The 24,049-nt window shown below is 39.7% G+C and overlaps 1 protein-coding gene across 2 annotated transcripts in view; it reads right to left on the bottom strand.

Annotated features, from left to right (window-relative positions):
• Positions 1-22,268, bottom strand: part of NNT (nicotinamide nucleotide transhydrogenase) — a 75,018-nt gene extending 52,750 nt beyond the window's left edge. Inside the window, exons 1-9 of one of the 2 annotated variants that reach the window (XM_084628356.1) lie at positions 22,152-22,268; positions 18,623-18,830; positions 11,504-11,733; positions 9,654-9,871; positions 7,172-7,259; positions 6,379-6,467; positions 4,259-4,446; positions 2,374-2,507; positions 40-231 (exon numbers count right to left, since the gene is read on the bottom strand). In XM_084628356.1, coding sequence (XP_084484482.1) covers positions 40-231; positions 2,374-2,507; positions 4,259-4,446; positions 6,379-6,467; positions 7,172-7,259; positions 9,654-9,871; positions 11,504-11,733; positions 18,623-18,773 — 1,290 coding nt within the window. In that variant the 5' untranslated portion in view covers positions 18,774-18,830; positions 22,152-22,268. The remainder of the gene's footprint in view (positions 1-39; positions 232-2,373; positions 2,508-4,258; positions 4,447-6,378; positions 6,468-7,171; positions 7,260-9,653; positions 9,872-11,503; positions 11,734-18,622; positions 18,831-22,151) is intronic. The other variant, XM_084628357.1, reaches the window with a different exon arrangement.
• Positions 22,269-24,049: the final 1,781 nt, after the last annotated feature.

Below are 24,049 nucleotides of genomic sequence, written 5' to 3'. Positions count from 1 at the left end.
AACAAAAATACGTTATTAAGACATAGTATGCTGACTTACCTTCATTACCACAGTGCCTCTAACAACATGGTCCAGAGTGCCATAGTCAAATTGGTCCTTCAGATTGAAGTAGAAGTTTTCCTTATCAGGACTTATAGCCTTTAGAAGTTTGGTAACATTGTTGGAGTACAGAGTACTGGCCTGGGTAGCCATTCTACTTGGAAGGTCTGTGTAACCTATATGTGTAACTCCCTAAATAAAACCAAGTGAAATATTTAAAAGTCCAGTATAATTCTCAAAAGAAACAGGGTTTCTAAACATCCCAAACCTTTCTGGATATGCACATCAAGTAGCAAGTTTAGTTTTAGTACAGGTTTGTATAGATTTTAATGAGTTACAAAACAAACTGTTGCATTAAGATTTACACTTATTGTTTGTGTTTTTTACCAACAGTGTTTATATCACAACATGAGTAAATCCATCCACTTTGCACACCATTGGGATTAAGCCTGAATGTTAAGAGGGATGCACTACCTGAGCATTTTTTCATCTCTAATTTCAAAAATACTCTGTTATAACTTCAGGTACTTTAAGCAGCCAGATGAGAGGTGGACAGAATAGCCTATTAAATCTTTTCAGTCTTTTGGGAGAGCATTAAGGGTGTGTTCCCAGATTGATGAGGGGATGGAAAGGAGCTTTTTTATAGTTGGTTGTCTGGCTGAGTCGAGTTATTTGTCCTTGGCTATATTTGCTTTTTTAATCACAATCATAAAATTGTGGGGCTGAAAGGACCTTAAGAGGTCATCTAATCCATTCCCCCATGCTGAGGCAGGATCAACTATAACTACACCATCCCTGACAAGCGTTTGTCTAACATGATCTTAAAAATCTCCAGTAATGGGGATTCCACAATCTCCTTTCGTAACCTATTCCAGTACTTAACTATTCTATAGTTAGGAAGTTTTTCCTAACATCTAACCTAAATCTCGCTTGCTGCGGACTAAGCAGATTACTTCTTGACCTACTTTCAGTTGATATGGAGCACAATTGATCATCATTGTCTTTATGACAGCATTTAACATAACTGATTATACTAAACTATTAGACTATTATAAGGTTGCCCTTCAGACTTCTTTTCTCAAGACTAAATATGCCCCCCTCCCTTCTTTTTTAACCTTTCCTCATAGGTCAGGTTTTCTAAACCTTTTATAATTTTTTTTGCTTTCCTTTGGACTGCCTTCAGTATGTCCACATTTTTCTTAGAGCGTGGCACCTAAAACTGGACAAAATACTCCAGCAGAAGACTCACCATGTCTAGTAAGTAGTACAATTACCTCCCATGTCTTAGCTACAACAATCTTTGTTAATTCACTCCCGAATGATATTAGCCTTTTTTTGCAACTTCATTTCATTGTTAGCTCATGTTCAATTTGTGATCTACTATAACTCCCAGATCTTTTTCTGCAGTACTACTTCCTGGCCAGTTATTTCCCATTTTGTATTTGTGTATTTGATTTTTCCTTCCTAAGTGTGGTACTAAATGTTGCAATGTTTAAGTTAGTTTCAGGGTGCTTAGAAACTTTCTATATGTATCATTTTATTGTTCAAATCTAAAGAAATAAAATAATTTAACTTCTAAGACTATGAAGACGTATTTCTGTTCTGTGAAACTGAAGTCTGCCAAAGAGATGTAAATTATATTCATTAGCAAAAGAAAAAACAGTTACTATCAATTTTCAACAGAACACAACATTTAACTGAAATAGTCAAATTATTTAACCTACCAAATTAGACAGATTTGGTCTTTTTGAATTAGGTATCCCAAAACAAGTTGAGTTAAATACAGAAGGAGAAAAAAATATCAGGCTATGGCTACTTTACAGCTTATGTTGATATAAGTTATATCACTTAGGGATGTCAATAAGCCACCCTGAGCGACCCAAGTTACACCAACTTAAGTGCTGGTGTGGACAACGTAATGTTGGCGGGATGGCTTCTCCTACCGACATAGCTACTGCCACTTGTGGGGCTAAAGTAATTAAGTTGACAGGAGCGCTCTCCCACTGGCATAGAGTGTCTGCATTAGCAGTTCCGCCGTAAGCTCTGTAGTGTAGCCATAGCCTTTGTCATAGCTGAGGCAGATCAGTCTTTACCAAGTCTAAGAAACATGATCTGTTTAAAGGCAATCCTTCTTGAGCAGGCCTTGAATTACATTTGTCTTTTAAAAATATGACTGGTGACAAAGTGTTAGTCATATATCTTTTTTTTTTTTTTTTAAGCCTATATGGTAGACCAGGAAGCTACACATTTTTAGTGTTTAGTTTATAAGCTGTGGAGTCCTCAAACTACACACACTCTTATAAATCCAGAACAGCTGCATAAGAAAGCCCATACCTTGTGTACATAAAGCTCTCCTGGTTTAGTAGTTTCAAAATTTCCTCCTGCTTCTGAAGCTAAATCCACAACAACTGAACCTTCTTTCATTGATTCAATCATGTCTTTACGAAACAAGATAGGAGCTTTTTTACCTGGTAAGACAAGAAAACATAGCAGGCTACACTTACATGTCACATCCTGTGGCTAATATCCATGGGCCAAATTCTCCCCTCAGAGAAATATACCTATCTGCATATAGTTACCACACAACTCAACAGAAATTGTATGTGAACATTAAGGAGGGAATTTGGTCTCTAGTTTGAATGTTTTCAAACTCGTATGTGACCTACATTTGTGTGTATTTGCAGAGAGAAAAGATAGTATAATTTTTTCCCCAAATAAGTGTAAAACCTCCTCATGACCCCTCAAGAAATAATAAAATGCTGTTCTCCCAAAAGCACATTTTTAGTTATGTAAAAAACAATGTTAAAAGATGCTATTCTGCATTTCGTTTTATTTTATTTATCTTTGGGATATGACCTGCAAATTTACCTTTGAAAAATAAACTAGAAGTATTTCTAAAGTGCCTCTGGATCTCCAAATACAAGCAGCAATAGGATCTAGGAGCATTGTCATCCCTATTCATTCCAGGTGTATGGTTTCTGCAGAAGTTAGGCCTGGATCTTGCAAAGGGATTCAGCCAGTGGAATCCCAATGAATCCAGTCAAACTGTGCAAGCGAGTCTCTTTATGCAACAGGGGCCTTAAAAGAGCAACTTCAAGCTTATTTAAGTGAGAGAATGCATTTATTTCTGGATTTTTCTTATGTAAGCAAATATTGAAATAATCTATTGACAAGAAATGAAGGTAAGGAAGGTCTATGAAGAGAAATTTCAGATCTCACAGCTGAAGTCACACCCAACAATCACCAATGCCACACACAAACAGTTAAAAGAATATTAAGGTTGCAAAACAAAGCACTCAGAAATTGCTTGTCCATGCAACCTTAAACTCTGATCCCCCTGGTTTTGATTCAAATTTTAATTACATGATCACAAGCTACTATTGCAGAACGATTTGTCTTATTCACTGCACATGTTCCAGAGTCAATTAGGCAGGAGTTCTGCAGAGCCTCACCTCATTTAGTGCAAATTCCTTTTATATTTACAATAGCATAAAGATAGTACACATAGAAGTCAACAGACTTCATGTTTACACCAGTGTAACAGAGCATAATTTGGCCACCAACATCTAGGCTGGATAGTATAGAATGAATCAAAATAATTTTAGTTATGTTATATGTACAAAGAATATGAGGATTGTGTTAAAAGGAGAAATATTTAAATTAATTTAATCTGCACAGAGTTTTTTAAATTTTGACTGATAAAAGAAACTGTACATTTTCCCAATACCTAATTATTTTCTAGCAAGACTGACGGAACTTCACAAAATCAAGAGTCCTGAGGCTGCGGAAGAGTGCTGAGTGCGTGGCAAAATAGTACATTAGAATCACCAAGGTGAAAGACAGAGAGCCATCCCTGAAAGGTCTAAGGACCAGGAACCCCAACAGCAAAGGAGGCCCCTCTAACAAGAAAGTCCTTGATAAGGGAGGAATAGTGCAGCATGATTCGCTGGTTACTCCCCTCTAGACTGAACACCTGTTTTACATAAGGCATCAGCTGTGGGAAAGACAAATATGGCAACCTCTTCAAGAACTAGAACCCACCAACAGAAGAGGAGGGACAGATTTATGTAAATCTGAATTACCAACAGCCTTCTGCTCCCTTGCACTGGAGTCAAGATAGCCCCAAAGATGCACAAACTTACCTGAGGTTAGTGGAGATTGAATATTAAAAGTATTCAGAGCAGAAGAGGAAAACGTGTCTGCTGCATTGGTGACGTACCAGGAATAAGAGCTGTACTGATGATGATGTCAACTTCTTGGCATTGTTTGGCAAAAAGTTGCATTTCAGCTTCAATAAACTCTTTGGACATTTCTTTTGCGTACCCGCCTTGCCCCTCTCCAGATTCCTTTAAATCTACTTCTAAAGGCTCAGCACCAAGAGATTTGAATTGCTCCAAAGCTGCAGCTCTAAAGGTTTAGACAAAACACAGACCACAGAAAAAAGTCAAGTCAGCTTTTGTAGTGACAATTCAATCCATCCAGGATTTTATTGGAGACCCTTATAGTACCAATGAGAGAGGAAGAGCACAGAGAGAAAGTATGGTCCAATGACCAGTTACTCCTCTGTAAAATGGGCATAACAGCATTTTAGTACATGACAAAGATGTTTGAGGATATATACACATTAAAAATCGCGAGGCACTCATACTATAATAATACAGAACATAATCACCCCAGATAGACTGCAGTTGTTCCTGCACTCACATAATCTTATTATTGCAGGATTTTATTAACGTCAGGTGGCAGCACAGTGCAAAATATAAAGTTTCCAGAGACTACTTTCCAATTTCAATATAATCTCAACATGCAAGGAATTATGCACAGAAATCCTTGCACATCAAGATGAAAATATTCAGTTTGCTGAGCACATGTATTTTGAAAACTTGGAAAGTCTAAGGTGGAATTTAATTTCTGCATCTGAGAAACAATCCATTGGGAAGAATGCTTGCTTCTCCTCCTCCCCCATCCCACACACACTTTATATAATCAATTGTTATTTTTAAATGTAATGGATTGAAAGCTGTTTCCATAATCAGAGTGCTTCTGCCAGAATTTTTGCAGCATTTCACTCCATAAAAAAATTGATATGTATTCATTTTTATTTCTTCAAATTTGACAAAAGGTATATCCAAGCCTTTGGTGCTTGAAAACATAACCAGATACACAATATTACTATCAATACAACGTATAAGGGCTAGAAAATATGACCTATGAAAAAAGATTGAAAAAATTGGATTTGTTTAGTCTTCTCTTTTCCAGACAGAGAGGACATGATAACAGTTTTCAAGTACATAAAAGGTTGTTACAAGGAAGAGAGAGAAAAATTGTTCTTCTTACCCTCAGAGGCTAGGACAAGAAGCAATGGGCTTAAATTGCAGTAAGGGAGGTTTAGGTTGGACATTAGGAAAAACTTCCTAACTGTCAGGGTGGTTAAGCACTGGAATAAATTGCCTAGGGAGGTTGTGGAATCTCCATCATTGGAGATTTTTAAGAGCAGGTTAGACAAACACGTGTCCAGGATGGCCTAGATAATTCTTAGTCATGCCATGGTATAGGGGAGTGGACTGTATGACCTCTCAAGGTCCCTTCCTGTCCTATGATTCTAGGATATGCACACAATAATTCAATAAAAGCAAATCCTTTAATGAGAGAAACAAACATTTAAGGCTCATGAGGGAAATTTTTCTGGGCCACCATTACCCCATTATTCCTGGCTTGCCTCTTAAAAATGCCTTTGGAACAGGAGAATGATCTCTGAGGCAGAGGAAGCAGTCTTAGGATGGTAGCATTTAAAATGTCTCATACTGTTGACTCTGCTTCTCTAACTCAATGCTTGAGTTCCAGGAGCAGAGTGGGTTGTATCTCTGCTTCCCATTCAATGGCAAGGAAAAAGCCTTGCTCAGGAATTCCCAGATGGCCTCACTCTGGGATACAGGATAGCAGGGTTTAAGGGAAACATAGTCCCTTGTGGTAGCCAAGTAGTCCTGGTCTGAGGCAAGGCATGCTGGGAAATAAGAGTATATAAACCTTGCCTCCTCTCTTTCTTTCCTCCCCTGCAGCTTCCAGATAAGCAGAGACCTGAAAGGTGCTGCGGGGTTTCTCCTGAAAGTTTGAACAAGTAAACACTCTTTCATTCATTTTACTCGTATAATCCTCTGGCTTTAGTGGGTTCTAAGCCACTTCTTATGAACAATGTGAATGATTGAGGATATGATTTTTCTATTTTGGGGTGAACTGAAATAAAATCCTTGGCAGGACGATTTGTTTACATTCCACCATTTCATGAAAAGCTAAAGATAAGTTTGAGTTGCCACTAACATTTTAAACACCCACACTTACCTGGTATCAAATCCTCGAACCACTGCTCCCATTGATTTAGCTGCTCCTGCAGAAGCTAGCCCTGCAACTCCCCCTCCAATTATAAGGACCTAGAATAACATTTGTTATTAGAGATCAAGCTACATACAAAGTGATCTGGAAAAGTGGCACCAATTCTGTTTGACATAGTACAGAATTCCCCATAGGGAATGTGACTCATTGACCAGATCTATTTAACAGATTACCTTAGAGTACAGGGTCCAAATTGACTAGGGTATAGTTCATAATATCACATTATTTAATAAAATTCATTTCTAATGTCTAATAATTTGGGAGTCAGCCCATATACAGCATGGAGTCTACATAGACTGACGTAAGGAATATATGTTTCCACCATTTTACATAAACTTTGGTTTCCCATTCTCAACTGATTTTCTTTCATTCCCCCCATTAAACCCAACCAATGGCCACTTCTATCAGGATTCTAAGACACCAAAGTTCCAGCCTGACAATCCCAAATAGTTTCCAAAACCCTCCCCACCCTGCTAATGCATGAACTGATTTTATATCAGAAGCTTAAACTGAAAAAAGTTAAGCATAAGTGAAATTTATTGAAGTTCAACATTCTTTATATGCAGAGTTGCAGACAATGAAAACTTTGCCTGAATAAGGAGTGACTCAGAATTAATAAACAGGTTCTAAAATCTGAAACTAAAGCCAAGCCCATCAAAAAATATTTAACACCCATCAACAGGGGTTTGCTCTACTCATGAAATCACCTCTGCTACAGAATAAATTTTCTCAGTCCACATACCTTGGCAGGAGGAACTTTACCAGCAGCTGTGATCTGACCAGTGAAAAATCGACCAAAGTGATTTGCTGCTAGTACAACAGCCTTGTAACTGTCAAAGGAAAAAGATGAGAACATAGTATCACTATTTTTCCATGTCCAACTCCCACCCAGCCATTGCAGCAGTCAAAGAGGCACACATTTAAGCATAGGCATAGTTTGACTTCTATATTTGGGGTGGGATGACAGCTCCAGTAAGGCCAATGGGGCCACACGTGGGGAGGGACCAATTCCACGGCTTGCAGTCGGCGGGGGGAGGGGGGAATGCCCCCCTCCTTTCCCCTCCCAAACAACACCCACGCATTTAAGTGAAACATGCAAACTGATGTAAAAGCTATACGTTTATGCTCAAAAAAACACTTGAAAATGTAGTCAAAACAAGCATTTGTCATATGCCATGGAGAAGTGCTAGCCAGTTAAGGATGCAACTCACTTATAACAAGCCACTCTAAACACTTATTTTTGAGCCTCTAATTTTGATTGAAACTTGCCCATATTTATTCTGAACATAAATGTTCTTTAAAAAAGTTTGAGTCTTTTTGCAAAAGTTAAAGTTCCAGATCTCTAAAAAAAAAAAATAGCCTGAATGAAATGTTTGTCTGTATGCATCCCTGTAGCTCAAAATGCTTATTACTTCTTTCTATACAATTGGTACTTAAATCTTCTTAAAACCTTACAATGCACTTTCTACTTAAGAGCCTGTATTCGTGGGGCAGTGGAAGATTTCTGATGTCTCTAACCACTCATTCCCTTGCCTGGGGTTTTAAAATGTGATAAATATATTGACACTTAGCAACTAACTTTAACAGTTTACAATCCTGGAAGTTAAGTTCTGCAGCATCAGCTCTCTTAAGTATGCATAATGTGAGGATCTGCATACAGGGAAACTGCAGAGTACAGTAACTGTGATTTAAAGGTAGTACGGTCTGGGTGAGTAAGCACACAGCTGGGAGTCAAGAACTTTCTCATCTCAGGTTTATTAATGAATCCTTGTGTGGTTTTGGATCAGTTGCTTAACCTTTGTGCCTCAGTTGCGCCATCTGAAAACAGATAATAACCTACTTGACCGTAAAGGCGTGTTTGGAGGCTTAGTTAATATTAGTACAGCAGATTGTAATGTAATATGCTTATCACTTCATGCTGCCCCATTAGGTCTTTTCATTGGCCAACTTGCATTTCCGTAAATAGCAACGTGTTGACTAGCGTACTTGTTTCCTACTGTGCTCAATCTTCCCTTTTTTCCAGTGATTTTGCAAAGCGTAAACTGTAAGAAAAGGAGCAAATGTCCTTTTAAGTGCAGGAACATTATTACTAACTTCTCCAGTGTAGAACGCAGCTTAGTCTTGTGGAGAAGGAAACAAAGGAGCCTTGGGGCCTCATTAAGGGAGTAAAGTTCTTCTGGTGTATGCTTCATGCCTGATTTCCCAATTCTCTTATTTTGGTCTCTGTTTTGTTAGAAATAAACTGGGACTTATTTCCTGCTCACCAGGAGTCCAAACATTTTACAGTAAGATATGGGATACCGACAATTCCGTATCTGCGCTATATTGGTGTTTAACACAATAAGAAACATGCTAATTGTTCTGGATTCACCAAAACATTATTTTAAGTGTATATTCTTTAGGAGGTCTTATGACTATCTCTAGTTCTGTACACAAAAGAATGCCTATTCTTTGGGTCAAAACTTATATTTTAAAGTTATAAAATTTATATTATGACATCCTGTCACATTCTATTAAAACTATATAAGATGAATGAGAAGACATGCAGAATAATTATTCAAGCCATTACCTGGTTTTCTCTAGTATAATTTAAAAAATAACATCAGCTGTATACATCCACAAACAAGCTGGTAATTTGCCTAGAGCAAGAGGCTAAATACATTTTGAAGGGCACAAAATGTTTTCTTACTTTGAAGAGTGACACTTTCACGCCTGTACAAAAAAGCAAATGTTCATAATACCTGCTGACAGCCAGTTTACCAACTAAGTTGTCACCACAGAAGCTACTGAGAACGCAAATCCTAGGGGAGTTTAGGCTTTCAGTCCCATCTGCCATGCTTGTGGGTTTCATTTAGAGCACTCTATACTGTCTTATCCCCAACCTCTGTGTTGGACATTAGTCACTCTGTGTATCTTAGTCTTTCGCTATCTCAACTATAGCTTAAGCCCACTCTGATCTAATTCATTGGGTGAGGCACTACAAACAAGTTCACAGATTAAGAATTGCTTTCCAATAAAAAAAAAAAAAAAAAAATCTGAACACTGCAAGGCTGACCATAAGAGACTGACAAGTTTAGACAACTCTAATAGACGGATTCTTCTTGAAACAGCTGCATGAAAACCAATGCAGAATTGTTTTGGACACAACATATTAATACCAGAATGTTAGGTTACCTTTATCTAGCTATATTTACAGTCAAGGTGAAAAAAAGTTAGTTCCATACCCTGCAATGTTGGCCATGGAGCTAAGAGCATCATATCCCTGAGCAATGGTGACCCGTGGAACCTGATCCATAGCCAAGACAGTAGTTTTCCTTTCTACAAGTTTATTCAGTAGGTCTGGGTTTTGAGCTGGGTAGATAAAACTAATCAGGGTAGCAGCTGTCTTTAAAAGATCTGCCTCATGTACTCCTAGTGCAGGGTTAACGATAGGAGCCCTCACCTGAAGGAAAAAAGAAGGGTTTAGATTAATCAATACAAACAAATTACTGCATGTCCCATGGAAAAATATGAACAGGCAAAGAGGTTTATTAAGGATTGTTTACACAACTAAACTAATGAAACGTGCCTTTCACTTGTAGGTCACTGATTAAAATCAGACCTAGGTAATTTAGTGGCAGTACAGCAGGGCCGGATTAACTCTCCTATGGTCTGGGGCTATTAGATTTTGTGGGGTCCCTGTATACAAGTCTTTTTACAGAATTTAAAACAAAATTATCACAATTATGGCATCGAGGATATTAATGCTCTAATAAACCTGCCTTTTAATTAACATAAAACCATTCTGTGGTTACATTTCAGTCTTAAAACATGTAGAATATAGTTAATTCAAAATAGCCTATTTCTGACCTTAGAACAGCTGTTATATTAGTTTCTCTCTGGGAGGGAGTTTGGGTGCAGGAGGGGGCTCCACGCTGGAGCAGAGTGTTAGGGTGCAAGAGAGGGTGAGGGGTGCGGGCTCTTGGAGGAAGTTTGGCGCAGGATGGGATTCTGACCTGAGGCAGGGGGTTGAGGTGCAGGAGGGGTGCAAGGTGTAGGCTCCGGCCCGGAGGCAGAAAGCAGAGCCGCCCCCTCCCTGCCGCACCCAGGGCTGCAGAGACGTGCCAGCAGCTGGCCACTTCTGGGAGCGGCATAGGGCCACAGCATGCAGACAGACTGTCTCAGCCCTGCTGCACTGGGGCCTCCTTTAGCCCGGGGCCTGGGCTGCTGCCCCTAAAGCCCCTGCGTTAATCCGGCCCTGCAGTATAGAAATAGAATTCAAGGGTCCTGTGTGAAATGAGTTATTCAGCTGGTAATAGTTTTTGTGAAGGACATGTTTGCATTACTGTAATTAACATGTACACTGGCAGTCTCAGTCCTACTCCTCAAGAGATCAGGAAACCAGTCTACTCTTAAAGATATCACCACCTCTAAAGGCTGAAAAACACAAAGAAGCTTGCACTGCTGGTGTCTGCCTTAGACCCAGAGGGCTTAGATGTCCAAATCTGTTAGCTAGCCAGTCCCTCTCTTGAGCATATTTTTAAGATGGCCACTTCAGAGCACACTGCTGCCATAAGGTCTTTGAATGACAACTGGAGGATGGTGTGTGGCATTTATTCTTAAGCTAGCACCACATGTAGAGCTATTACAGGAGAAAAATAACTGATTTCTTTTCTATTATTAGTCTTAAGAGTGCAGGTTCCTTGGGGCAGGGATCCTTTCTACTCAGTGCTCTGAACAGCATTCTCCTTACTTTGCTCTGGGAAATGCCATTACTCTGTGTGTGAACAGCAAGAAGTTGTCCTCAAACCATTTCAAAACTTCTGTTCAAAGGTTTAGTCCTATTTTCCAGCTTAGTAGAGTTTTTAGTGCCCAGATTTGAGTCAACAAATAATCAAGTGATGAAAATTAAAACACAGGTAAAACCTGAAATGTGCAAGATGTGAATTAAACAGTAGCTTTTTTTTTTTTTTTTTTTTTTTAAAAAAAAAAGAGGGAGCTCGAAGTTCAGCAGAACTATATGAAATGGTTTGGAAAAGTCATATATTAGCCCTAAAACATTTAAAATACAGTATATTGAAGAAAAAAGAATTACTTTGAGTACTAAATCAGAAGCCAATACTTCCTTGGTCCCTTGGATCTTTGCTCCTGCCTCCCTGTAGTGGTCATCAGAGAATTTGGAAGCTTCTCCAGCACCCGATTCGACTACAACATTGAATCCTTGTTTAATCAAAGCCTGAACACCAGCTGGTGACAATGCCACCCTCTTCTCGTTCTGGAATATCTCCTTAGGAACACCTACAGTCAACTGCTTATATGGGATTCCTGTAAATGCATAGGAAAAGATGGCATTTAGTTTAGCAGTAATAAGAACTATCTGATGTTCTGTTACAGCATTTTCCTGTACTTTGTATTGACACTTATAGATACATCCCACATTAACAATTTTCTGCTCTCAAAACAGATGTAAGAGGCTAAGCAATTTTTTTCCAGAAATGTAACATCTTGCAGTTCTACTCCCAAGCATCACTTTTCCTTAATTACCAACAGGTGACAGCAGCAGTTCAATGTAGTAGGAAAGTCAGCTCACAGGCAGCAAGAAGTCTCTAAAGATTCAGATGGGTATAAATTACACTAAAATACTATGGGCTTGACTGGCTTAATGAAAGTACAATAGAGCCTGGATCTGAACCCATACTAATCAGTACTTGAGCCTACTCTTTTTACAAATGAGTATAATACTTACTTACCTTCCAGGGGTATCTTGTGAAACATAATGGTTTGTAAAGCACTTTGGGATGTTGGATGATGGTTGCTGTAAAAGCTGTTAAAGACTAAATGTTTGTTTGTTTTTTTTAAATTGGGATGACAGCCTATTAGTTTTCTCAGTTTGAAAGTTACAGTCATTTTCAAGAGAAATAAGGGACTGAAAAAGCCAACCTCAGTATTCTAAAAAGCTGAGAAGTTGTGTTTATTACTGACAACTTTGGTTCTCAAATTATCAACCTCTGATTTATGCACATTTAAAGACCCATTGTTGAGTCTCAAGTCTGAAATAGTTTAAAACCGTCTAATCCAACTGGGAATGTCTAAATATCCTCCAGACTGATAGAGATTTATTTATATAACACATACATCACACACAGTCAGTCAACCCTCACTATTTTGGTACTAGCACATTAAAAAATGTGTGCTCTATCGAATCTCAGCCCAGTCCTGCAAACAGTTACCACTTAAGTCTATGGAATTTCCACAGAGGAATAAGAATGTGTGTCGTGCTATTTGCAGAAGGTCCTACATACCATTTGCATTAAGGAGATGGAGATTTACAATTTATGTAGCCTATTCCATCCATAAAGATGGATGAGAGAGATGTGCCAGTCATACTCAATCTGTTTTTGTAAAAGTGAACTTTTGTTGCAAATTAATTTACAAGGTTTTCAATTTGACCATGAATGTTACATCCTTTGATACAAGATGGTGATAAACAGAGTTTGTAACAGACTTTATACAATGTAAACATTTGATACATAAAGTGTATGTTTGGGGGATTTAGGTGTTTGCTCTGCTATCCCACTCCCATCCTTTATTTATACAACTTTTTTTTTTTTTTAAAGGGGATGTTTTGACTCACCCTTGAGCCCAGAACTATCTTATAGCTATGAACCTGAAACACAAAGTGTTTATATTTAATCTAAACAGACACTTTTTTTAGGTTAATATTCATGCTGTCACAACTTTTCAATTCTTGATAATTATCTGGCATTGCTGCTACAAAAATCTGGATTTGAAGAGCTAATTAGATTAGCCAGTCGCCCACACCCTTTAGAACTGACGCCAGAACACACCTACCCATGAGTGGTAGTAGAAATTAAAGGGGAGGAAACAGCCCAACAGCCAGAGGTGTATTTCATTTAATTATTTCAGCTTTTCCTTTGATATTGACTGTCTTCACCCAAAATTTAATTGCTGCAATGGTGAAGAACAGTTTGAAAACATCAGTATGTAACGTCTACATACTCAGAGTACATCTACAGTTCTTTACATAACTCCTCCCCCATTACCAGACAAAACAGAATTATCAAAATAAGCAGTGTTTAAAGAATGCTACATCACTGTAATAGCCATGATTTGTATCTAAAACAATTAGTCACAAGTACCTGAGAGGTACTTTACAAACATCCGCTTCATCAATATACAGCCCTCCTAAACATCACAATACAACTGGAACAACATCCCCTACTCCCACAGTAGGCAAGTAGGAAGCTTTCTCTGCCAGCCAAATAGGAGTGCCAACAGCACTCTATTCTATTCTCTTGCTGCTTGGAAGAGGCACCTCTTCCCCTGCCTTTCCAGCTACCCAAGTAGTGGAGGACCCAGTCCTGACTCTATCTAATTCAGGTCAGTGAAAATGACATGCTTTTTTAGAAAGCAGAAGTGAAATTAAGCAGATTATTGTCAATTTCACTCTGTGGCTCAGGGAAGTTCTGAACAGCAGAGGCTGATTTGGGGAAAGCGGACACAAAATGGCAAAAGGAAGGGAGAGAGTAGAGAAAACACACACACACACTTTTACAAAGCCAGGAAGGAAGGAAGAGGAAGCTCCACAGTGCAGTGGCATCTGGGGAGCCTGAGGGAAAAATCAAACAATAAAAGGGAGAAGAGCGTGATCAATCCCTTATATCATTCTGACACTGGAGGGAGTGAGAACACAAAAGAACACAAACTTAATCTAGACAACTGTAAATTTCAATAAGCGACTTTAAAGCATTTTCTGCTACCACATGTTCAAGTTGCATTGCTAATTGATCGTTTTATTAGTTTTCTTTTTTATTCCATTTATTTTCCCCTGATGCTGTGTGGAAGGCTCAGGGGAAAATCCACAGTGTGACAGTTGCAAAGTTTTCTCATTTCTTTCACTCATTCTGTTAGATGTTACTTGCATGAAAAATGTATTTCTCTGGATGTTTTATTCTGATTTAGTGTCCTTTCTAACAGACACTACAATCTATCGCCAATATGGAAAGTTTTGCCCTTCACCTAGAAACAGGGAAAGCAGGTCACTGAGAAATACCCAGTGATTTTCCTGCTCTCCACCAACTCCACAAATGCACTACACGCTTTCCACCAGCCATAAGACTCCACTTCAGTACAGTGCTGCCCACTCACAATCATCAGCATCTAGCTGGTAGTAATCCAGTATGCTTTTCAAGCCCTGTATCTCAATCTGCAGGCATTTCATTTCCCAACAAAAAAGACCAGCTGTTTAACAATGCAGAGCAAAGAACTATATTAACGGGTTAGGGCAGGACACCACGATCACTACATCCAATGGAAACTACATGAGATATTCTGCAGGTGATATTTTACACAAGCAGAATTTAAATATAGTTGAGCTGGAACTTGTGGGTTATCATCACTCTTCAAATGAAATTTAAAACCCAGAAGTATCTCCAGGAGTGCATTGTCCACTCTCATTCTGAGTCATGGGTTTAAATAACAGGCTACATTTACACCTGGAGCTGCGGTTGTGATTCCCAACTTGAGTGGACATACTCGCAGTAGCTCTCATCAAACTAGTTCCCTAAAAACAGCTGTAGCCATGGAAGTATGGACAGCAGCACAGGCTAGCCTCTCTGAGAGCATACCCACAGAGTCCAGGCAGGTTTATACTTGAGGCTGCTAGCCCATGCTGCCACAGCTACTCCTCTATTTTAGCACACTAGCTGGAGGACGTTTACTGAAGTTGGAAATCACACCCCAAGATCCAAGTGTAAGTGTAGCCTAAGTTGTGCAGGGAGGGGAGTGTGAAGCATTTCCTACTGAAATACCAACAGCACTTCCTGCAGAACCTACCCATTCCATATAGCCTACATAGTTTGTAACATTAACAAGATTCTACAGGGACTCAAGTACAAGTGGAGACTTAGCCTGTAAGTCACGAGCTCAAGAGCAGCCTCTGGCAACAGCAGATGTTTTGATGGCTTATGTGAAATTAGGTTTATTTTGATCCTGTTCCCATCAGACATGTGCAAACCTCACAGCACAGAGTCTCTCCCTCCCTTCCCCCCACCAACCCAGTTGGTACTCAAGAGGGGCCAAGGACTGAATAGGCATGGAGACTGACCTGCCCTCTTACCCTACATATCAGAATTGAGGTAACTTGGGGGGGAAATGTTGTGACGGTTGAACTGCTTCCCATGCCATGGATAAAGGAATTCAATTTCCTGGAACCTCGCACAGGCACTGAGATGCCATTAAACTTTTCACTCATTTTCCATTCAAGTAATAGATACATAAAAGCTTGCTGATGCACAACTATCTAGCTTAGGTAATGAGAGGCACTTTATCACCTGGGTTTCTAAGGTGGGATTCCAAAACTGCATAGTCCCATTGACCTCAAGAACAGTATACACAAACTGTAACAAGTAGAAATATTTTTAATAAGGCAACATACTTGCTGCTGTGATGCTGTGAAAAGTAAACAGCGAACTCAGCTGCTCATTGATGAGACTTTCAAAGTGCACATGGCCTTAAACAAATCTCCTCTCAACACAAAATAGGTAGACAAATTAGATTCCCAAGCTTTTAAAAGTATCTAACAATTGAAACTGAGCCTATTAGGAGTCTACTCTCCATTTAACTTCCACTTAAAAGATTAAATACTGAACAAGTCACTATATTAAACGAACAGGAAAAGTTAACAAGAACTGGGTAGAGAAATCAAAAGAAAAATACAAGCCCTTTTTTTCATAGTACTTTAACTTCAGAGAGTGCCGTGATACAGAGTGATACCAATAAATGTTATCAGAGAGGAAAATCAGACATAGTCTCTTTTCCCCAGCAAACTATCAGATTATGTGCTATGTCTTTAGGATGGGAAGGAAGGCACAAAACTCAGCTAGTTACCAACTTTAACATCAGCTTCAGAGGAAGCTGCTCACCTGTTCTCAGAGTTCTGAAGTAAGACGAGGAGACATTCTGAAGAACAGTGATGTGATGAAGACAAATGAATGGTGTAGAGAAGGTAGATCAGATGCTTCTAATTCCACATCTTATTACAAGAACAAGGGGACAATGAAACTGAAAGGTAGCAAATTTAACTAATGAAAGGAAATGTTCAGGGCTTTCTTTTTTAATAGACACAATAAACAGTTGGCCTGTGGAACTCATTGGCACTAAGAGCTTATCAAGATTTAGAAATAATTGACAGTTACAAGAATATGAAATATTACAAAGGAAAGATTTTTAAAAAGCTTAAAGAAAAAAAAAGGAGTTTAGGGAGGGATATGCACCATCACACTTCAGGGCATAAACCAATCTCTAAGGGAGGGTGTAGGAAGAAACGTTCTTTGTGAGCAAGTTACTCCATAACTGCCTACTGCAGGGTTTTTGCACCTTCCTCTGAAGCATCTGGTAATGGCCATAGATGGAGACAGGATACTGGACTAGATGGACCATTGGTCTGCTCCAGTATGGCAATTCTTACGTTCCTAAGAGACGAAGAAAATGGCAACCAGAACAAACAGTGACATGAAAGAATCCACCCTTCAATTTTACCTTTAATTTCAACTTTTCTACTGACATCCTTTCACTAACCTCAGTCTTACAGAGCACACATCAAACACTATACATCACACAATGTGGAAACAATCTTTAAATAGATGTAAGTATAAATATCTTCCAATGAATGATTTCTCAGTGGTAAATCTCTTCCCCATTTTGCTCGGACTATTTAATCTCAAATGGAAAAAGGGAATCAGCACAAAGTTTCCCTTTTTATTTTTTTTTTTAAATAAAGGCTAAGCCTCTTCTGCAATACAAAGTGAGATATGGGGATATAATCTGAGGTAGCACCTACAAGCCTAAATAGCTAAACAAATGTACTAACATTTTTCAAATTATCTTCTTCTTTATAACAAGCTGATTCTGAATGCTAAATAATGTTTAATCAAATACAGATTTACATCACAGTAATTTACTAATTTTATTTTTAGAAATTGTGATTCTGAGGTTACAGTGAAATTTAGTAATTTAGTTCATATGCTGATGAATTTATTTATAGAATCCCCAACCCAAAAGAAAGTATTCAACAGAAATAAAAGTATACCTAGTCAATAACAGAGAAGAACATGACATTTTGTTCAGAAATTTACCCTTCATTTGCCTTTTTTGTTTATTGAATCCCAATGCTCAGATTATCAAAAACAAAAAAGTGGTCCAATTGAATCATCAACTAGCAGGGTTATTAAGTTTGGTTACTTTCAGTGTTAAATACTGGATGGCATAACAGTAAGTGTCACACACACATGATATTTCACGTGGATTGATAGTTCTGAAGACAGAAGTACTGTGTAGTTAGTAAATACTTTAAGGCATAACATCAAGTATCACATGAAGATGTCTATCCTAATCTGTAGAAACAATTACTACTGACTATCAAAGAAGCTGTCAAACTGCAGTCTGTGTCGTCTGTGGACTATCAGCAAAGTCTTTTTATGGCCAAAGGCTAAATTCTGTCTTCAGATTTTAATACACTAAATTCCCATTAGGCCCAGGGACGCATCCAGATTCGGGGAAGCATTTAAATATGTGCTTTAGTCTCTTAAACTTCATCTATAGTTGAACGGGTTTGCCTATATAGCTACACCAGCAAATCCCCTAAATGCAGACACAGTTTATGTCAGCAAGAGTTATTTTGATGTCATATTTTATACTATTCCCTGAATTAAATAAGATATACTCTCAAAAGAACACTTGTTGGAATAACATCATCTATCCTAGGGCATAGGATACATACATCTGTTAGAGGTGAGGTTTTTTCCCCACAGCTATGCAAGCAAAATTTAAGTGTAAACTAGGCCTTGGATAGCAATGGAACCTAAGCATATGCAGAAGTACTTTCCTAAATCAAGGCCATACTCAGTAGGAGCTCTGAACATATACTCAGGAGCATAATTTGGCCCCAAGGTGTTGGGAATTGAGAGAGGAGGTGGTTAAGGAGAAACTCTGTTACACAGTGGTCTGTGAAACAAATGTAAAGTTGTACAGCTTCTAATGCACTAGAATTAACTCAAATGATTCAGGGGCGAGTTTTGTACATTTTCATCTAAGCAGTACCTTTTCAAAATATACCTACTTAGGAAGTTTAATCTCCATGTTTAGAAAGGAAAACCTAGTTGCTCTACAAAATTGTTTTATTAAATTAATTTACCTGGTTTTACAGGTGCCTGACACCAGAGTACCTGATGGGTTTGGAACATTCGCAAGCATGGCATCTTCACAGTCTGCACTTTTCGTGACATCACATTGTTGAAGAGAGGATTTGAGCAGCTGATAACTGCTGTACGCAGGAGGCTCGCCATGTTGCCTGGGATCTAACAGCAAGGACTGCCACGTGTGGAATCCCTGCTGCAGCCTTGCTGTGCACAGAAATCACAAACAGAGGCATTAACAATTAATGGTACTAGAGAGATGAACTGTGTAGAGTCAGATGCTTATTTCAATTGACAAAAACCACACAAAATGCCCATCTGTCCCCTCCAAGTAGAAAACAAAGGCCACTTTTTCCTAAAAAGTCTGAACCACCATCAAAAATAGACAGATTGATGGCAGGAATAACAGTACCGTCAATGTACACAGCATTTTATTAGCACTAGTTCAAAGTTATAATACTCAAATAGGCAGGATAGATACAGGTCCCCTTTTACAGAGAAACAGAAAAAGTGTACGTGACTTGACAAAAGCCACACTAAATCAATGACACTGTGGGTATGAGATCCATTTCCCTACTCAGTCACATGCTTCATCAACTGCCATGCTTCCTCTTAAATATAAGAGGCATTTACAGCCCTCAATATAAATTGATATTTGACCATTAAAACTAAACCTTTAAGTGTTATAAACAAATGTTGATCCAACTAGTGAGAACTGATGTCAGTGACCCCCACCTCCAGAGAAATCTAACAACAATAAATCACACTTGCTTTTACATCCATTTTAACTATAGACTGATAAGAAAGTCAATTGACTGTAATAAAATATTTTACATTACCTTTTCCTGTTGCCATGTAAGATGCAATTATTACTTAATTCAGACATTTGTATTGCTTATCAAAAAGTAGAGACTATGTTAGTGAACCTAAGGTTCAGCTTGAAGGTATACACCACTATACAATAGCTATCAAGTAGGTCACTATTGTCATCAGGATGCTGTCCTTCAGGATTAAGTCAATTTTACTGAAATTAAACAATTAGTCAGGATTTATGAAATCTGGGGTACATGAAGTTCACTACATAGAAGTATAGATTGTGAAATCTGATAAATCAAGACTGAAGTCTAAATCTTCAATTATAAAAAACATTAAAAAAGGAGAAAATAGAGAGAAAAACCAACTTGCATAGAGATGCATGTAGACTTTTGGCATAGGTCTTAAGAGAGTCAAGATAACAATTCCTTCTACTGAAAGTTTTGGCATCAGCCGTTCCAATGTTAGACTCTAACCACAGCTAGCAGAAACATTTGCTAATTTTGAAGGATTGGGGCCAGTGCATTGCACACAGATGAACCTCTGCATCTCTGTGTGGCCCAATGACTTCAATGAGAACCTGGTCACATACAGCATCCTGCATGAATGGTGCCTTTCTGATGTATCTGTCATGTTCACTACCCTAATTTGTTGGTCTCCTCTTTAGTGCCAAGTACAGTTCTGAATGCCTACACCAAACACTGGCAAAATAAAACAATAGCCATGAACTACCGGAGTACACTGATTCACATGCAATATTTTAATTTTTAAAAAACACAACAATAGGCTGAGATATGCTAGGACAATTCCGCTGTTTTGGCAAGACACACAGCTCTCCTAGCTGAAAAAACTCCAGCCCCTTTCCCCCTCTCCCCTGCCCGAAGTACCCAGTCACCACACAGCGCTCAGTAGGCAGCTATGGTTTCTAAAGGAATTACCATAAATAGAAAACATTGTAGCACAGTAAGTTACAAGTCCTCATGCCACGTATTCAGACAGGCACTTAGGATAAGAAATCTATCCCCTTCATTCGTAGTAGGGATAAATAAACATGAATTGTGCCACCTCAGGTTACCAAGCAACATTTGTCTGCGAAACGGTCCCCCTTTAAAGGACAATCCTCACCCAACCCCACCAATGCACAAAAACGCGCTACCACGTCGGCAAGCTCCACAAGCAGCCGGCGTCCCGACGCCGCTCTCATTAGCGGGTTCTCATTGGCTGCTTGCATTGAGCAATACTATTCATGCCTTACCCCAAGGCCTGTCTGATTGGCCACCGCCCGTCAGTCACTCTCTCCTTGGAGTCTCCAAGTCCACTCATTGAAACAGCACTGAAATAATTTGAAATTCCTTGCCTAGAACTTCTGCGCGTTTAACTACCTAGCCTGCGCCTATCTTCCAGCCAATCGAAAAGACATGCACATTATGAAAGCAGCATGATCTGATGACTGGAGCACAAGAGTGGAAGTCAGCAGTTCAGAGTTTTATTTCTCGTGCCATAAATGACCTTTTTGACCTTGGCCAAGTCATTAAAGCTCTTTGAGCCTCATTCTGTCCATCTATATTTACATTCTGTGCCAAATGCCTTGAATCGAAGAACTATTTAGCACATGTAATTTCCATTACTTCACTGGGAATTGCTGGTACGATCAGCTCTTCATTTGTCTATATATAACTTAGAGCTAACACCTACAGGAAAGAAGTGATCTACAACGTTGAATTAAAAATGCTACAGCCGTGCAAGCATGACATCAGGCAGACTCACTGCATCTTCCTTTCCCTCCACATAAAACACATGCATACATCCACGCAGCAAGCTTCTTTTCACTTAGTCTCACAGCTTCCTTCTCCGTTCTACAGCCCCGCCCCTAAACCTTTACAAAAACTATGTTTCCATGAAACCACATTGTGTCTAGGTAGCACAAGGTCATCTCTCCCATTACTACTGTAGATCTGTCCTCTATTGTTGCCTCAAACTCAATACATTATCCCTCGTTACGACAGTGAAGTAACAGAAACTGAATCCTTGCTTCCTGCAAGTTTCATTCTTCAGACTTGATTTTTCCAAAATTTTTTCTTGATCACCACGTTTAACTCACTCTACCGGCCTGCACTGTAAAAACCCATCTTGAAATGTGATAGAGAACTGAACTACCACTGCTGGGATTTTCTCATGCATTGTTTATACCTCAGCACTGTCCTGCTATTGTAAAAGATAGAAACTTCCTTTTGTTCAAGTTTTTTCCCCCTGAAAACCTTCTTGCATCCAAGTTCTCTCGAATCAGCAAATTATACTAAGTCTCCAGCCCCAGGATCTACTTTCATTTAGTTTTTGTTTAGTATTACCCCACACCTCGTGATTGAGTGAAATGGGGATAGAGTAGGCAGCAGCTGTTTTACCCCCGTTGCAGTTCCAAAGAGAAGAGAATAGCACCTACTGGTTCATCCCTCCCCTGCTCCCCAAGCACTTGCTGCAATTTCAGTAGAAGGGGGGAGCAGAGAGAATAAATCAGCCTTTACTCCATTGCATGCCAAGCATCTGCTACATATAGTAGAAGGATAAAACCAGCTGCAATTGCAACGGAAAGACAGGGTAAAAAGCAGCTGATTATCCCCTAGCTCTGCATGCAATCGCAACTGATTAACCCATCCTTTTGCTAAAGAATAAATAAGACGCCTCCCCAGCCCCATTATAGGAAACAATAGCACCCACCGACCTCCACGTTGCGCTCCCTCCGACCCCTGCTCCCACTGCGCCGACCTTCGGGCATGAGCCGGCGCGCGCCAGGGCCCAGCCAAAGGGGCGGAGCGAACGTCCTCCAACCCGGAAGTACTGGGAAGAAATCTAGTTCAAGCGCTGCAGGCAAAGCGCGTCACGTGATCTAGAGAGTACCTAAATAGCGGATTTCATCACATGACGCTCATAGAACGTCTGCAGTATGGACCGGCGCGTGCGCCTGTAACTGTTCCGCCAAGCTCGCTCCCACGCTGCACTGTGCCGTGGGGCGAGTGTCTGCCGGCTGCTCTCCTGGCTGGCGCGGGCCGCGTCCTGGTGCTGCCGGCCGCGTCCTGGTGCTGCCAGCCGCGTGGGGGGAGGTCAAAAGCCGGGAAGAGTGTTTAAAACTAAGATATGGCGGGGTCTTTTTATTTGCCTTGTGGTGTTTCTAGGTCTGGTTTCCAAGCTTTTCTGGACAGCCCTGCAGGATAGGCGCTTCTTTAGTGAAAGCTAGAGCCTCGTGCAGTGTCCCTATTTCAGCAGCTGAGGCATAAAGAGAAACTCCAAATATTGTGAGATTTGTCTTAAAAATCACCAGAGCTGGAAACCACTGGAGTCTAGGGGAGGTGTCATTTGTTCTTATTGTTAGGGCTAATGGTGGCTAGATGTATCTACATCTCCTTTGCTGTGTGTAATATGTTGTCATATGTGTGTTGCAGATTGCAGACAGGCACATTCAAGAAGGCAAAAGTTTGGGGTATAAAGTGCCTTAGGCATCTTGCTTAACTAATTAATTAGCTGAGTTTTGTTCAGGAAGCAGTCTGAACATGTAAAGCATTGCATAAATAGTACATTTTATTAGTTCTTGAAATGTGTGTGCTGTAGCAAAAGATCCTCTTTTGTGTGACAATCTTAGTGTGGCCTATACACCACAAAAAGGAGTGACTATAAATTCTAATTATTAGAATATCAGTAAAATAGGTAACATGATGCTTTACAGAGGACTGCTCACAAGGAACAATTTATCAGTTTGCCCATTTTATCTTCCATTTTTGTAGTCTCAAAATTCCTCTCTAGTGTATTATTTACAGGTACAATTTAGGCATTTTACAGTGGAATAGGCATTTTTGTAAGTTTTAACCTATCTGTGAGTGCAAGATGCCCCTGAGGTGGTGCGTCCTTTTGTGCTATGGCAATGAGTTCCACACTTACTTTTGTTTGTTTTAAACCCCCTGCCTAGTAATGTCAAGTCCAAAGACAGCATTCATAGCATTAATTTCAAATTTTAAAATGTTAAATATAAAGTGGATGTGAGTGAAGGTGAATGTGATTTGTAAGGAGATTTTTAATGAGGGAAGCCCTAACCCTAAATCAGAACAACTGGATCATGCTCAATAGTAGTACTCAGAAGTCTAGTAACAGTACTGAAAATAGCAACCTCAAAAGTTCAGACCCCCCCTCCCAAAAAAAAAAAATCATGAGATTATTTTAAAAGGATTAAATCATGTTTTGGCCTGTCTCATTTTTGAAACCCCTCCCTCCCACCTGTCTCTAAATTGTGTGTGACAATTACAGTGTTGCTAATTCTCACATTTATAGCCTGTATGGTTATATTGGGCACAGGCACCAAGTTTTCAAAGTGCCGGGGGGGTGCTTGACTGCCAGCTCTGCCCCGAGTCCACCTCTTCCCCCAAGGCCCCACCCATGCCCCACCTTTGTTCCACCCCCTTCCTACCCAGTTCCACCCCTTCCCTGAGCATGCTGTGCCCTTGCTCCTGCCTGTCATGAAACAGCTGATTGCAGCGGGTGGGAGGTGCTGATCTGCAGGGTCCGCCAGCGGGCGGGAGACATTAGGAGTGGTGGGGGGAGCTGCTGTTTTCTCCAGTGGGTTTTCC

The sequence above is a fragment of the Lepidochelys olivacea genome, assembly GCF_965140295.1.
Source record: "Lepidochelys olivacea isolate rLepOli2 genome assembly, chromosome: 5".
Lineage (NCBI taxonomy): Eukaryota > Metazoa > Chordata > Testudines > Cheloniidae > Lepidochelys > Lepidochelys olivacea.
Note: the sequence above shows the minus strand (reverse complement) of the source record. Positions and strands in the feature narration are given on the sequence as shown.